General features: G+C 41.6%; 1 protein-coding gene across 1 annotated transcript in view; it reads right to left on the bottom strand.

The window, feature by feature from the left end:
- The window catches only part of LOC138968806 (AF4/FMR2 family member 1-like), an 84,066-nt gene that overhangs the window by 8,525 nt on the left and 58,111 nt on the right, over positions 1-17,430 (bottom strand). The window contains exons 12-19 of the mRNA XM_070341450.1: positions 16,008-16,170; positions 15,233-15,396; positions 12,642-12,705; positions 12,047-12,192; positions 10,787-10,864; positions 3,219-3,315; positions 2,734-2,868; positions 1,197-1,395 (exon numbers count right to left, since the gene is read on the bottom strand). Of these exons, the coding sequence (XP_070197551.1) occupies positions 1,197-1,395; positions 2,734-2,868; positions 3,219-3,315; positions 10,787-10,864; positions 12,047-12,192; positions 12,642-12,705; positions 15,233-15,396; positions 16,008-16,170 (1,046 nt within the window). The remainder of the gene's footprint in view (positions 1-1,196; positions 1,396-2,733; positions 2,869-3,218; positions 3,316-10,786; positions 10,865-12,046; positions 12,193-12,641; positions 12,706-15,232; positions 15,397-16,007; positions 16,171-17,430) is intronic.

Genomic DNA, 17,430 nt, shown 5'->3' with positions numbered 1-17,430 from the left:
AAAACAAAGTCGTCTTCTGTTCTGTGAGCACCTTTTGGCACTTAGTCATATCTATAAATATATAGAGATAGGTGACAGTGTATTTTTCGCGTGGCTATAAATTGATTCGACCTTTTCACTTTTACAGTAAGGACAACTTACGGGTGCAATGAAAGCGTTCTGGACAGTGCAGTGACATTCTAAAAATAGTAACGTAGTAACGGGAATATGGATTGACGCCACACGAAGGAAGGGAGATAAAACGCTGAAAACACTGGAGAAGCTAAGGTCCCTCCCAGGTGGAATGGGAACAGCACAAAAATGATTCAGTGGCCTGAACATTTCATGTTGAGTCCCATCGCTGTCGACAACGCCAAATGTAACCGAGTGCCGACACACCACAATCACCTTTGAAGGCAAAGTCCACTCAAACGGGATTGAGAATAACTGTTATGACTTATGGCTTCTCGAAGGAAGACCTGAACATACTGACACACCAAAGCCGCTAGACCACATCACAAACAGAACTCTACAATCCACAGGTGTTGCCCACACACACACACAAACACACACACACACACAGAAGCCGTATATATATATGTATATCTATATCTGTAAATATATAGAGATAGATGAGAGTGTATTTTTCGCGTGGCTATAAATTGATTCGACCGTTTCACTTTTACAGTAAGAACAACTTACGGGTGCAATCGTGACATTCTAAAAATAGTAACGTAGTAACGGGAATATTGATTGACGCCACACGAAGGAAGGGAGATAAACGCTGAAAACACTGGAGAAGATAAGGAAGAGTTACTGGGAATGGATCCAGAGAAAAACCAAAATCGGTTCAGCGCTGCGCGCTGAGAGCACGTGTTGAAATATCGACCAGGTTGTGTCCTGTCCCGGGTGTACCTGAATATGCCCACCAAATTTGAAACAGATCCATCGAGAACTTTGGCCGTGCATCGCGCACAGACACACAGACTCTAGTCGTATATATATATAGATAAGTACAAAACCAACAACAAAGAATTCCTGAAGTGCAAGTACCTACCATGGAGGTTGTGCGCATGGACTTCGGCATCGGAATGAAATCATTCATCATTAAATAAGTACAACACCAACAAGTAAAAGTACGCACCATGGAGGTTGTGTGAACGAACTAAGTCATTCATCATTAAATAAGTACAACACCAACAAGTAAAAGTACCCACCATGGAGGTTGTGTGCACGGACTTCGGCGTCAGACTGATCCCAGAAGTCATGGCACTGCAAGAGATGGTTGGTGTAGTGCACGTATTTCTGCGTCACCGTGTGGATGCGCTGCGGCACCGATATCGTCCCCGGCGATGACATGGCGTTGCTGTTCATGTTCCCGTTGGTCATCTTGCTGCCTGACTGCTCACAGCTCCCCTGTGTCAGGGAGACAAGCAGGAGTGACATTTAGTGTCACATGCATGTTATTTTGGAGAAGACAGATTACAAACTTTAGCAATCCTGAGATCAAACTCTTTCCTATTCATGTGTCACATGGATGTTATTTTGGAGAAGACTGATGACAAACTTTAGCAGTAGCCTCCATTCTTTCTGCATTCCTGAGATCAAACTGTTCTTAGTTAGCATCCTGCTTAAAGTAGCTAAGCAAAAATTCTGATTTCAAGATCTGTTATGATGACTGAAGAAACAGAAAGGTTGTAGAGTTCCAACAACAACAAAACAAATAAATACACACAAGGAAACAAAACCAAAGGCAAAATAAGCAGTTCTTTTGGTATTGAAAAAGAAACAAACAAAACAATCTCAAAGCCAAAGGTGTTTTTTTCTCTCAATACTTCACACACATGTATGCATGTGGTTACCTCCCGAATGGGTTGACCTCCCTATCAAAGAGTGGTAAATCTTTCTTTTCTGTAAGAAAACACCTACATTCTCTTATTTAAGATAACACATATGTGCAGCTTGAAATTACATAAACCTGTTACCTATGTTTGTTATTGTGTTAGGCAAATAGGATGAAGTCGACTTTATGAAGTCTACTTCATGAAGCTCGCTGCACCAAGATTAGGCACTGAATTTTTGGTAAAAGGCTGCAAAGTCTCTGTGAATTCAACTTCCAGCTCAATTAAGAATAACCTTTACAGGTTTATTATTATCATGTCCACCATCTTAAATATTTGTATAATGCTTGGGTCTCGTAAAATAAGCTTTAGCTTGAGTTCATGTCCTCTCTGCATACTGTCAATTGTTTCACGTCATGTATTTTGAATAACATTTTGCTTGAGTTCATGTCCTCTCTGCATACTGTCAATTGTGTTACGTCATGTATTTTGAATAACATTTTGCTTGAGTTCATGTCCTCTCTGCATACTGTCAATTGTGTCACGTCATGTATTTTGAATAACATTTTGCTTGAGTTCATGTCCTCTCTGCATACTGTCAATTGTGTCACGTCATGTATTTTGAATAACATTTTGCTTGAGTTCATGTCCTCTCTGCATACTGTCAATTGTGTCACGTCATGTATTTTGAATAACATTTTGCTTGAGTTCATGTCCTCTCTGCATACTGTCAATTGTGTTACGTCATGTATTTTGAATAACATTTTGCTTGAGTTCATGTCCTCTCTGCATACTGTCAATTGTGTCACGTCATGTATTTTGAATAACATTTTGTTTACACCAACCTCAACAGAACCATAACAACGCTACCATCATTAGAGCATATCTCTGGTGAAAACAAGTGGGCACCAACCTGAGATTCCACGGAGCCAATGCTGCAGGCTGGGGAGGGGGTGGGGGACATGGGGGAGGGGGTTCCTGTGCTGTTCTTGTTCCAGTGGTTCTGGTGCGGGGAGGGAGCGTGCGCCAACACCTTCATGGAAGAGCCCTGTAAAGTCAAACATCTTTTTTTCAGCATTATTTCTCTCCAAATAAAAAAAAATTCTTGATTGTCAGATCTATAATTGTTCACATATTATCCAAAAATGTCTTACTTCTTTGTTCTCAAGTCAATATCTTATGAAAGCAGCGACCATGAACGCATCCTTTTACAATTTTGGTCGAACCAAAGCAGACAACTCAAAGTTTCATGGATGAAAGTTTCTTGTTTCTACCCATACTATGTCGTATAAACTAAAGTTGAATGAAAATTTAAAAAAATAAATAAAAAGTCGCGAAGAATTCTCTTCAACATGAAAGCATCACCAGTAATAATACACAAGACCTACGCCAACTGACCTTGTTCTGTTCGCTGTCGATGACCTTCTTCAGCTTCATAACCTCGGACTTTCTGAAGTTGTAGAGTTTGAGGCACAGGAGTGACTGAATGCGTAAACTGCAACAACACTCTACAGTTATACTGTGAACAACGCAGCCTCCACTCTTATATGTACATGTCAACATTAAAGCAAGAAACATGCAGGTATGAATACATACAGAGTGTGTGTGTGTGTGTGTGTGTGTGTGTGTGTGTGTGTGTGTGTGTGTGTGTGTGTGTGTGTGTGTGTGTGTGTGTGGGTGTAGTTGTGTATGCTTGTGTGAGCGTGAGTGCATGCGTATGTGTGTGTATGCATGTATGTGTATGTTTGAGAGAGAGAGAGAGAGAGAGAGAGAGAGAGAGAGAGAGAGAGAGAGAGAGAGAGAGAGAGAGACTAAAACCTATACAAAAACAAAAAGATAAACAAAAGCGAGAGAGAAAAAAACACCCAGCTAAGCCGGACACAGACTGTGCTCCGAAGTCATAGTCCATGCAAAGCAATTCCTTTCTAGTGACAGGCTAGCAGTTTAGGCGTGGAAGAGCCATCAGATAAAGCCACCACGTGGCTGCAAAAATCAATGATGGCCCCCGGTCCCTATAGACAGCTCCCTGAGGCGCCTGAAGAATATCTACCCTATCACTCAAACAGATAGCTTAGCAACTAGTGAATGCAGGAGACTTGCATTTGTGGTGGCTGGAGTTACTGTGTTTGTGGAGAAATCTGTTAGTCATTTTTTTACTTGCTTACTAATGGTATATATTTTTCTAAATGTTTTTTTTTTGTACAGGAATTTTTATTTTATTTTGGTCATAAAATGTGTGCACAGGTATTAAGGACATGATTTCATATGACAGAGTGGAAGCAATTGCCAATATAGTGACTGGGTAAATATAGCAATCAATGTTTAACAAGTGAGTTATATGGTACCCATTTCGGAGTGAATTTTACATGATTCATTTTGTTCCCCTTTTTTTCCAGTTTGTTCAAGAGATCATTTTGAGTTTTCTTCTCATCTCATTCAGGGGCGGGGATGTAGCTCAGTCGGTAGCGCTGGATTTGTATCCAGTTGGCCGCTGTCAGCGTGAGTTCGTCCCCACGTTCGGCGAGAGATTTATTTCTTAGAGTCAACTTTGTGTGCAGACTCTCCTCGGTGTCCGAACACCCCCGTGTGTACACGCAAGCACAAGACCAAGTGCGCACGAAAAAGATCCTGTAATCCATGTCAGAGTTCGGTGGGTTATAGAAACACGAAAATACCCAGCATGCTTCCTCCGAAAACGGCGTATGGCTGACTAAATGGCGGGGTAAAAAACGGTCATACAGCACACGTAAAATTCCACTCGTGCAAAAAACACGTGTACGTGGGAGTTTCAGCCCACGAACGCAGAAGAAGAAGAAGAAGAAGATCTCATTCAGAAAAAAAATCAGTTTTCGTTATTCTTTTCAATGTCTAATGTATCACTCCTCTAGAAATCAACCCCCTGTCAACTTTTCATAAAATGTTGGCTATGGACGTTAGCAAGTCAGAGTTAGGGGGAAAATAAAGAAACTGACACCTAATGTGATATGAATAGACAAATCATTTTGTTTTTAAAAAGGCGAATCTATTAATTGCATTAACTCACAACTGGTTGTTAAGAAAGTGTAACCCACACACGAAAGTTGCCAAAGCTTGCTATATGGAATAACTTTGCTGCGCTGTTACATATTTTAGTGTTCTAGTTGTCACATACATTTCTCTTTCCCTCTTTGTCATTGTTTGAATCAAAAAACAAGAAAGGTAGGTTGTTGGAACGTTTGTTATTGACAAAACAATACATTCACAAATATATCGACCCAACGGTCTTTTAAGTGCACAGATAAACAATTAACAACGAAAACTTATCTGGCTGATTTTTTCTTCCGCCTGCCATGAAGCCGCAAGCGAATGAATGATTATATGATGAAATGAGTCATTGTTTGTATAAATGTACAGTCCCACTTTTTGTACATCACCCTGGGCTCTTGTGAGAAGGGCGATTGATGTGTTCATTATTATTCAGGCATGGGAATTGAAAAAAGTCAAAAAGGCTGAAAATATTTAAGTAATAGCAAAGTCGACGGCGCGAAGCACCTATAGCCTTACTAGGGGGGTCCGGGCACAGAATACATATAGAACAGAAGCGGCATTCACGTCTTCGGGACGTTCCGTGATTTTCCGGAAAACCTCGGGCCGCCATTTTCTTATGTATGCACAAGCGGCTTGTCAAAATGTCGCTCTCCAGAGAGAAGTGTCCGAGAGGACGGTATTGTTGTGTAATTAACTGCAGCAACAATAGTGAAACCAGCATAGATGCGCGAACAGGAGAGCGTGTACGATTTTTCTCCTTTCCTGATGCTACAAAAGACGAACATCGGTAAGTACAGTAGATCTACTGTCTTGTTTACTCTATTCACAGTCACCACACAGAAATTGTCACTCATCTGGGTCATTTTCTGACTCGTGTTTCCTCATAGAAATATCCAACAACAATATCCGATTCACATTATGCCTCACATCGTTGAACTTATTGTAAAATTTCACCCAAGAGGCTCCTCCTCTGAATAATCGCTAATCTCATCCCAAGTAGATCTACTGGTGCCTGCAACAGCAGCCATCGTGGAATGTTTCATTCAGATCTCTCCTTGCCTCAGCCCACAGATCTGTTCCTCAGCCCCCCCATGCAGAAACCCTATACTTCTGGCATCCGAGGGTGCTATACATTCAGTGGCCATTTGTCTGAGGAATCCCTGCCAAGTTTCTGCAGTGGTGTGATCAGTAACAACCATAGACCTATATTCGATCTAAATATAGGTCCCTGGTGCCACACATTCTAGGCGTGATGGAAAATTACCATGCACCTGCCGCCGGAGAAGACCGGCACAAGGCTGGGGTGCACTTGAGGTAACGACCTGATATGACTGGAAACAAGTCTTTCCAGATGTACATATTTTAAGTGTCAGTAGAGTAGCCTACTTTAACACATTCTTGGAAAAATAAGTCAACCCGAAATTCCCACTCAATTATTTTACCTAAGTAAGATTATAATAAAAATAAATTATGAATAGAAATGTAGTACGTAGATCTATATATTATCAGTCAAATGCAAAAGGGATTTACCATTAATTGTTGTCTTTTTGTTTCAGCTTAAAAAAGTGGATCGTGAACATTCGGAGAGCTGACCTTAACATCACAAACATCAAAAGCAAGAAGGTGTGCTCGGTTCATTTTGAAGCAAAAGCATTTTGCTGCCCCACAGACATGAATTCATCGAGACTTCTTCCATCGGCTGTTCCCACGTTAATCGACTGTCCCAATCCTCCTGCTTCTTTCTCTAATCATCGACCACCCCCAAGAAAGAGACTGGAGGGAACTGAGCCAAATCTAAGCAGGAAACGACCCGCTGCTTCTGCCACTGCGACCACAGGTGTTGTGGAAGTTGTGTCACCACAGCAGCACGACCTTTCAGTTGGGGATGGAAATGAATGTATGGCATCAGGAAAAATCAGAAAGAAAGATGAAGATTTGAAAGAAGAACTTAAAAAAAGTCAACTTGCTTTAGAAGCAATGAAGAAGGAAAATAGGAAACTTAACAGAAAAACAAAAGCGCTCGAATCTAGTAAAGGAAAGCTGAAAATGAAACATGCTACAGTGATCGCCCGCCATGAGCTGGAAAAGAAAACCACAACAGAAAAGTTGCTGTCCAATCTTCCACCAGTGCCAGCAGCTTTGATGAAGATTTTGTTGAAAAAGAAAAAGAAAATTAATTGGACAAACGAGAAAGAAGCACTCGAGCTTTGTCTGGCAGTTTATTTCAGAAGTACTTCAGCCTACGCTGTTCTTCGATCATCAGGATTTCTTCTCCCTCACCCAAGCACCCTGAGAAGGAGATTTTCAACTGTACTGACACAGGTCGGTCTGTGTCCTGCTCTATTAGAAATGGTTCGGTTGAGAACACTTGCACTCCAAGAGCATGAAAAAAGAGTGACCCTCTCTTTGGATGGGATGACAGTGACCAAGGCCCTTTCATACAATCACAATAAAGATGAATTGGTTGGTTTCGTAAACTGTGGAGAATATCACAGAAGTGATGACATTGCTGACCAAGCAATTGTACTAATGATCAGAGGCCTCACCTTGAAATGGAAACAAGTGATAGGCTATTTCATAGCAAAGCATAATTTGGCAACTCAAACCCTTCAGGCCATTATTTCTGATGCTGTGAGCGCTCTCACTCAGATAGGATTGCATGTGGATGTCATCGTGATGGACCAAGAGTCTTCCCAGTGGAAATGGATCAAAGACAGAAACGTCGATATCGAAAATCCATATGTAATACATGACAATGTTCAATCCTTTGTCGTCCCAGATCCACCACACTTGATCAAAAACCTGAGAAATAACTTTATGTCAAAAGACATTATCTTCTCCTTCAATGGAAAACAAATGACCGCCACATGGAGCCACCTTCAAGCGATGTTTGCACTTGACAGTTCAAACCCTGTGCGTTGTGTCCCAAGATTGACAGAGAGCCACTTTACACTGCCCAGAGGTAAAAAGATGAAAGTTCTGCTGGCATGTCAGATCTTCTCGCATTCTGTTGCTGCAGCCCTGAAGCTATATGTCTCCAAGAAAAAGCTTCCAGTTGAGGCATTAGAAACGGCTTGCTTCGTGGAAACTGTTAATGCCATGTGGGATTTTGTTGACTCACACTCCCTGGGTGCCCCGCCTGGAAAGAAAGCAGTCACACGTAGGCAGTTTGAAGCTGACCAGGAGAGATTTGCCACTTTTTTCAACTTTGTAGCAAGTTGGAAGTTTGTGGTCAATGGAAAGGAAAGAAAGATTCCGAGTCACGCTGGCTGGATGCTGGCGTTGAAGAGCCTGGAGATGCTGAGCACAAAGCTGATTCAAGATGAGAAGGTTTTGAGCCACTTGTGCTTGCGGAAATGCAACCAGGACCATGTGGAGAATCTCCATAGTCAAATTCGTGGATACAACGGCTTCAATGACCATCCCTCGCTGACATCTTACATGAATGCATTGCGGTGCCTGGCCTGTTTTTTCTCAACTTCGGAGCTGCTTGACAAAACCATCAGTGCTGGAGCAAACTGTCAGCCTGACGGAGAGCACGGAATCGATCTCAACACAGGCACAAGCTTTGCCAGTGAAGGCCCATCTCCTCTCGGTTCAGCACAAATAAGTGTCTCACTCTCAGCCACTAAAAGTGCCGAACTGCCAGTCCTTTCCGATATAGAGTCAGACATAGTGCACTACATTGCTGGTTCTGTAGTTAGGAACGTCAGCAAACTAGACATTGGTTGTTCGGGGTGTAAAGGACAACTTACTACAAGCCCTTCAGAAGAAGAAAGTCCCTCTCTGATATCCCTCAAAGAGTACAAGCTTGGCTCTTTGGTTAGAGTGAGGGAACCCATTCTAGTCTTCTTCAAAGAATTTGAATCACATTTCAGAAAGGAGACTGAGAACAGATTACCAAATCCTAATCCCAGGAAGACAATTTTGGCAAACTTCAAGCAAGTCAGCACAGACATTCTTGCATGTGACCATAACCACGCTGACGAGTTGAAGGAAGCTCTACTTGTGGCCTACTGCAACATCCGAATTTTCCACCAAGTAAAGCTTTTCAACCAGAATTTGAAAAAGCACAAGCGAGGTGCTGAGCTTAACAAGGACAAAAAGTTAAATATGTAATCGCATACTTCTTCTTCGCTGGACAATTTCATCAGTGTTTTCAGGTGAGTGCATTGTGTGTGTGTGTGTGTGTGTGTGTGTGTGCGTGTGTGTGTGTGTGTTTGTGTTTGTGTCAGTGTGTGTGAAAAACCTCAATGTAAAGCTTTTACAATTATGACCCCACAGTGACCCCACAATGTGACGGGGGTCAACCAAACTAGGGTCACATCGGAACATTATCAAACCCTTCAAGTGTTCAAAGTTTCAAAGCTCTAGCTTCACAAACGCCCGAGATAACGTCAACGTTGACTTATTTTGAATCGCACATGACCCCCTGTGACCCCGCAAGTTGACGAGGGTCAATCTAACTTATGTCAAGTTGGTATATGGTAGATTATCAATCCATAGATATGTGTAAAGTATCAAAGCTCTAGATTCAAAATCATCCGAGATAACCTCAACGTTAAGTTTTTATGAAACGAACATGACCCCACTGTGACCCCAAAATTTGACGAGGGTCAACCACACTTTGTAAGATCATCAAACTCTGACAGTGTACAAAGTTTTAGAGGTCTAGCTTGAAAAACCTCCCAGATACCTCAACGTTAAGTTTTTATTAAACGAACATGACCCCGCTGTGACCCCAATATTTGACGAGGGGCAACCAAACTGGGGTCACTTTGTAAGATTATCAAACTCTGACAGTGTACAAAGTTTCAGAGGTCTAGCTTGAAAAACCTCCCAGATAACCTCAACGTTAAGTTTTTATGAAACGAACATGACCCCGCTGTGACCCCAATACTTGACGAGGGGCAACCAAACTGGGGTCACTTTGTAAGATTATCAAACTCTGACAGTGTACAAAGTTTCAGAGGTCTAGCTTGAAAAACCTCCCAGATAACCTCAACGTTAAGTTTTTATGAAACGAACATGACCCCGCTGTGACCCCAATACTTGACGAGGGGCAACCAAACTGGGGTCACTTTGTAAGATTATCAAACTCTGACAGTGTACAAAGTTTCAGAGGTCTAGCTTGAAAAACCTCCAAGATAACCTCAACGTTAAGTTTAATTATGAAACGAACATGACCCCGCTGTGACTCCAATTCTTGACGAGGGTCAACCAAACTGGGGTCACTTTGTAAGATCATCAAACTCGGACAGTGCACAAAGTTTCAGAGGTCTAGCTTGAAAAACCTCCGAGATACCTCAACGTTAAATTTTTGGTCCACGGGGGGACGGCCGGCCGGTCAGCCGCCTGGCCGAACGGCCGGACGGCCGCCTGGCCGTCCGGCTGCCCTGGTGGACATACAACCGGACACATAGGATTCGTAATAGTCACCAATTACTCAGGTGAGTCAAAAACCGGAAGGTTTAACCCCCTAAAGTCGACTTATAAATAACCGTTTCAGTGAAGTGACTGGCTTAGACCGAGACAGCTGCAAACAAATCAAAATGGCGGACGCTGTGACGGCCTTGAACCAACTTTTCGCCCTTGCGAAGAGGCGTTGCCGCTTCTGTTCTATATGTATTCTGTGGGTCCGGGGGCATACCCGCCCTGAATTTTTTCTCTCCAAAGAACCCAAATGGTGCAATTTGGTGTCATCTGAGCTCCAAGTTTGCCATTATATTCAGTTTTTAGAACCATTTTTGCCTCCCTCATTTATTTTTTCGGCGGACACTTTTGCTTTTTCGGCGGAACAAAAAACAAAAATCGGCGGAACAAAAAACAAAAATCGGCGGAAATTTGCCTTTCGGCTGACAATTCCCATGCCTGATTATTGTAAATGATGCAATAAACACGGCTTGAGTAATTAAGCAGCAAAGGAAGGAAATGCTCACATTAATACTGATAATTTCCTGTCCCTCTCTGTGGGAACGTTGTCATGAAGAACACCCAGGCGGAGACGATTGACATGCCTGTCGACCAAAACCAGATAAATATTATAACAACACAGTGTGTGTGTGTGTGTGTGAGTGTGAGTGTGTGTGTGTGCGTGTGTGTATGTGTGTGTGTGTGTGTGTGAGTGAGTGAGTGAGTGAGTGAGTGAGTGAGTGAGTGAGCGAGCGAGCGAGCGAGCGTGCGTGGTGTGTGTGTGAGTGAGTGTGAGTGAGTGAGTGAGCGTGCGTGTGTGCGTGTAAATGTGTGCGTGTGTCTGTGTGAGAGAGAGAGAGAGAGGGATAGAAGAACAAGTCGCGCAAGGCGAAATTACTACATTTAGTCAAGCTGTGGAACTCACAGAATGAAACTGAACGTAGTCCGCCGCTAGTGCAAAAGGCAGTGAAAGTGACGAGCCTGTTTGGTGCGGTAGCGGTTGCTTCATAGCACGCTTTACTGTACCTCTCTTCGTTTTAACTTTCTGAGCGTGTTTTTAATCCAAACATATCATATCTATATGTTTTTGGAATCAGGAACCGACAAGAAATAAGATGAAATAGTTTTTAAAACGATTTCGGAAATTAAATTTTAATCATAATTTTGATATTTTTAATTTTCAGAGCTTGTTTTTGATCCGAATATAACATATTTTTATGTTTTTGGAATCAGAACATGATGAAGAATAAAATAAAAGTAATTTTGGATTGTTTTATAAAAAAATAATTTTAATTACAATTTTCAGATTTTTAATGACGAAAGTCATTAATTAATTTGTAAGCCTCCATGCTGAAATGCAATACCGAAGTACGGCCTTCGTCGAAGATTGCTTGGCCAAAATTTCAATCAATTTTATTTAAAATTGAGGGTGTGACAGTGCCGCCTCAACTTTTACAAAAAGCCAGATATGACGTCATAAAAGACATTTATCGAAAAAAATGAAAAAAACGTCTGGGGATATCGTACCCAGGAACTCTCATGTAAAATTTCATAAAGATCGGTCCAGTAGTTTACTCTGAACCCCTCTACACACACACACACGCACAGACACACACACACACATACACCACGACCCTCGTCTCGATTCCCCCTCTATGTTAAAACTTGACTAAATGTGAAAAGGAGAGAGTGGGAGAGAAGAAGAGTCAAAGCACAACTTGGTGCCAACCATCAATATGAGTTGGAAAGTTGGGGCTAGGAGTACACCAGATAAAGAATGTACTTACATTTGAAGGTTGTAAGTGTCGTTAAAGATGGATAATGCCTGCTGAGGCTCTGGGGCATGTGTAGGTTGCTTCTCGTAAGAGTACCCCCACATGATGAAGTATAGGACTGACTTGATGTAAGGCACCAGCTTACTCTGCTTGTCACGCTGCAAATGAAAATCGAAAACCTTGGTAAGGTAGAGTGGCAATGTCACAGTGTGTGTTTGTGTGTGTGTAATGTGTCACTTGTGTGTGTGTGTGTGTGTATGTGTGTGTATGTGTGTGTATGTGCATGAGAGAGAGAGAGAGAGAGAGAGAGAGAGAGAGAGAGAGAGAGAGAGAGAGAGAGAGAGAGAGAGAGAGAGAGAGAGTGCGGAAGAGAACTGAACTGAACATTTTAACAAAAGAATGAAAAAGGTTTTGTCTAAGCCTGATCCTACAACCTGTCCTTTGTACATTGCAAAACAAAAAAGCTGTAACTGTCATTTGAATACAAGAATACAAAAATATAATACAGGTTTGTCACACACACAGTGACACATACAGACACACACACACACACACACACAACAAATAGAAGTAAGCACGCAGTGCATTAGAATGTCTGTCATCTTACCAGTTTGTCTGCTAAATGCTTGAGCTCCTTGGCCTTGTGCATGTAGAAGTCTGTAGACTCCAGCCTGTAACATAACAAATACTTTAGTAAATCAACAACATGGGTGGGAGCCAAAAATGTTACCAGGACTGAACATTTTGGAAGGCCGGGGTGCAGGGGCCGCTAAGGCTCCGGCGGGGTGCAGGGGCAGCGCCCTTGCTGGGGTGTCTAGGGGGGCAGCGCCCCCCAGCCGAAAATGAATTTTAGCATTTTAGGGAGGGTTTAGGTGGCCTCTCCTGACTTTAAAGTTTAGAACAAACAAGCTTTTTGGAGATGCATAATATATACATCTTGTAAACTTGAAGTTTTTTTTAACTGACCAGCTGAAAATTTATTTTAGCATTTCATGAAGGGGCTATTTGAGCCTCTGCTGGCTTTAAAACTGATAACAGCAAACAAACAACAACAAATGGGGTGTTTAAAAAAAATGCACAAAATCAAGAACCTCTATACTTGAAGATGTTTGGTTGTATCACTCTTGTGGTAAACAAATTTCAAGAAGGGTTTTAGAAGCAGCTTAAACAAAAACTTAAAATTGGAGATGCACATGATTAAAAAATGTTTAAACTTGAAGGTATTTGATTTTATCACATAGTTTTGTCTTTCTTTAAAACAAATGTTTACTGCATTTAAGGAAAATCGTCATGCAAACAAAGCAAACACAGAAAATAACAGTCACATCCCTTGTACTACACATTTTTACTTGTAGCTTATGATTTTATCACTGCAGGTGGTATATTCTCAAATAATTGTTGAACCATAGCTTGAACCAAATGAGAAACAAGTTTCAAGTCAGTTTGTTTCAATTAAACACCTTCAAAAGGGCTAACTGCTCAGGTTATAAAAGAAGAAGGTTTAGACAAAAACAGAAACCGCCAGAGTTATATCCCTTGCTAATTCTATACACAGTCTTCTGATGCTGCTTTTCAATTCATCATTTCAGGAGTTATATTCTAAAATTATTGTTGAATCATAGCTTGAATTAAAAGAGAAATATGTTTAAATTAAGTGTGTTTCACTTGCAAACTTTATAAAGGACTCAATGTATCAGAAGGTAAATACCACTGGTTCACAGATCAAGAATGCACATTTTTTCTACCACACCACTGAAGGTCTCTGAATCCCTGCAAGTGGGGTATATATTATAAAGTTGTGGGTGAGCAGAGTTTTCAAATAAATAGCAACTAAGATGCCACATTCGCCAGGATGTCATGTCATTGCTGCTCCCCACATGTCACTCAAGGTATCAATTTGGTAATGGTGAAAGGTAGTTGACTTCTGTTCACAGAAGGGATTGTAAACAGCATTAACAAAAACAGGTATAAAAAAAAATTTGCCAAAATTCTTTCTGGGACGGCGTCACGGACAAAAGAAATCCCACCCCTGCAACAAAGTGGGCGGGCTAACCATTACAAATCAGGCAAAACCTTCATCATTCTAAAACCGTCATCACACTATCTAACAAGAAGAGCAAACGCTCGATATCGAGTCACTTTCGCAGTTCTGAATATTATATGAGGCATCAGATGGACAGGAAGAAATTGCTATTCACAACACAATGAGTCACGTTCACATAAAATTTGAGCCCGGTCACTTTTATAGTTTCCGAGAAAAGCCCAACGTTAAGTTGTGTGTTGCCGAACAGAAAAGGCTAGTTATCTCCCTTGTTTTTCTGATAACGTTCGTAAAAGGCTACAGATGTAAATACTTTGATGTAAAGAATAATCCTACAAAGTTTCAATCACATCCGATGAACTTTGTCAAAGATATAAAATGTCTAATTTTTCCTTTGACGCTGACCTGTGACCTTGAAAAAGGTCAAAGGTCAACGAAACCATCGTTAAAGTGTAGAGGTCATTGGAGGTCACGACTAAACAAAATATGAGCCCGATCGCTTTGATAGTTTCCGAGAAAAGTCCAACGTTAAGGTGGTGTCTACGGACGGCCGGCCGGACGGCCGGCCGGACGGCCGGCCGGCCGGACAGACTAACACTGACCGATTACATAGAGTCACTTTTTCTCAAGTGACTCAAAAATGCCACCTTCAGACACCTGTGAGTAGTTTGGTTTCCGATCTGAGAGACACCTGTAACTAGTAACAGCTTGGAGTTGCATCGTTCTCCACGAAAGATTCCAACCATTGCAGCACCCTGGTTTGGACACATGCTTTTCTTCAGACCTCAAGTCAGTAACATCTTACATACAAAAAGTCCAGTCATCCTGGTTGGGGATCAGTCAAGGTGACCCTCTGAATAAGAATTTCTGTCATGCCAGTCATGAGTCCAATCAACTGATTCACTGATGACAAGCTTGTCCCACTGATTTCATGGTATGACAAGTCAAATGATATATTTTGTACCAATTCTGGATCAAATCCAAAAACAAATAGACTGGGGTTGAAGACCAGTGACCGTAACATTTTGTTTTGTCACAATCAAACGTTCGTGTAACATACCTTTCTTGTTTTTTTATTCTCAATTCTGGCTTAGTTCCTGTTTTCTCTGCAGCCAGTCGAAACCAAAAATCAAACCGACAAGGTAGAACTTTCTCACCTGTGCTCCGACGTGGCCAATGGGTCACTGTCGATGTCCAGAGTGGCAGACCTGGGGGGTGGGGTGAGGGTGGGTTTGGGGCTGGGGGCTGGCTGGCTGTTTGGTTTGTAGGAGTTGAAAGGAAGATCTTTGCCATTCACCTTGGGCTCAACATGAACTGCAGGCTGCAACACAATTTCACAAATGAAAACTCTGCCTGGTACATTTGAAACATCATTCTGAGGCCAAACAAGGCAGTAAAACATCATCAGACAGACAACGTGCATTCTGTAAGACCAATAAATATATTTGGAATAAAGACTTCCGATAAAACAATACTCAATACTCATGTGACTTAAGAGTTTGTCCTGCCTATGCCTAGCGGGAAACGATGTTGCTAGTGCTATATTCAAAATCTACTCCCAAGCATTACTGGCAACAAAGACACACAAAATTGATAAATGAAATATTTCCAGTAAACATACACATCACGTTAAACAGGTCCGCTCTTTTTCCCTTCCTCATCACAGACTTTCTACCAGTCTCTACAAGTATTACCTTGCCCAACAAAAATGACATAATTATGCGGCTCCTAGTCTCAAGTCAGAATACAGTGGAACCTCCCTTTTAAGACCCCCCAATTAAAGACTCACTCCCTTTTAAGACTATTTTGTCTCTCAGATTTTCTGTCTATAGCCTCTGTAAATTTACCCCCATTTTAAGACTTGATTTTCTCATACATTTGTTTTTGGTCTTAAAAAGGGGCTTCTCCTGTACAATACCTGTTACAACTTACTTTTTCTGGAGGTTTTTCAGGGTGTGGGTCTGGTCTGAGTTTCTTGGAGATGTGTTTCTGGCTGGAGCGACTGCTGGTGCTGCTGGTGCTGCCGCGTCTCTCCGTCAGCCGTTTGCCGCCCGCCTTCCGCACCGGCGACTCTCCTGGGTGCACGATCCCGTTTCTGCACAAGTCAAGCACGCCCGTCTTAAAATGTCTGCACAGGTCACATGTCATTTCCACACAAATCAAGCATCTAACTGCAAGTAGGGATTAAAGTCGGTAATGCTCCAAAAGGTAAAAATCTGCCTTGAGAGGTAGCTGTGACTTTTTAAAGTTTTGCTCTGTGATTCTAACATGCAGGCCCTGCGTGGTTTGAAAATCAGGAAAACCATCAGGAAATCTGGTCTCAAATTTATTAGATTTCTGAATTGACACTTTCATCCATGAAAAACTGACGATCAAATTCTATGTTGCCATACAGATACATCAAATTCAATATCAGCAATGACACTGACAGTTCTCAAATAAAGAATTCCTGATTTCTGAATTGACACTTTCATCCCTGTATAAGTTATAACTTATTACTATAGTATTTAAGCCATGAAAAACTGACATCTATTGTCTAATGTTATGTTGCCATACAGATACATCAAATTAAATATCAGCAATGACAAGAGAACAAACTGGCTTAAAATTACTTTCTTTGGTGGCTGCAATTTCATTCATATACTTGTACCAAGCAACTCAGAAAAGGTAACACTGCACATCTCATGCCTCTTTACTCAGAGATTCACACTGAACAAGGAAAAAACAACACGGTGCACAAAACAAAATAAAACTATCATTTACAAAGCAAGTCTTTGTGGAACTGGTAGTGGTAGAGGAAAAGATGCTAGTTAAGGCTGGAGCACACTTTGGAAAGTACGTTGGAGTAGCCTCCCTTCTACGTTGGAGTAGCCTCCCCTCCCGGATTTAGAACGCGTTTCGTGTCGTAACAGATTATCCACTTACTAGCCATATCCGTATGCAAAATAATGAAATAAACATTAGGAAATGGCAGACGTTTACAAATATCGACATTCTCTATCACTGCAATAAAAAACAATCGTTAGAACTTGCATTTACGACATGTCGTGCGTGAGAACGTGTCAGTAAACAAGCACTTTTTGCCTTGCTGAAGAACCCCACGAGTCAAGCTAAAACAGACGACAAGTAATGGAAAGCAGTCTGCGGATAAACATAACAAACTACTGATGAAAAAGTGTGTTCATCCCTGCTCTGGATAAAAGACATCGGACTGATGACAACGTGGCAGCGTTCACGCGAAAAGATTTTTTTTCAGATTATCGCTTCTACATTTTATTGCACGTACTTGGGGCAGATCTGAATTTCTGAAAGATGACAAATCGGTCTTGTGAGTTGAGAACCACATGTTCTTTGC

The sequence above is a fragment of the Littorina saxatilis genome, linkage group LG6 (assembly GCF_037325665.1).
Source record: "Littorina saxatilis isolate snail1 linkage group LG6, US_GU_Lsax_2.0, whole genome shotgun sequence".
In the NCBI taxonomy this organism is placed as follows: domain Eukaryota; kingdom Metazoa; phylum Mollusca; class Gastropoda; order Littorinimorpha; family Littorinidae; genus Littorina; species Littorina saxatilis.
The sequence above is the reverse complement of the archived record's forward strand: the minus strand, read 5'-3'. Positions and strand labels throughout refer to the sequence as shown.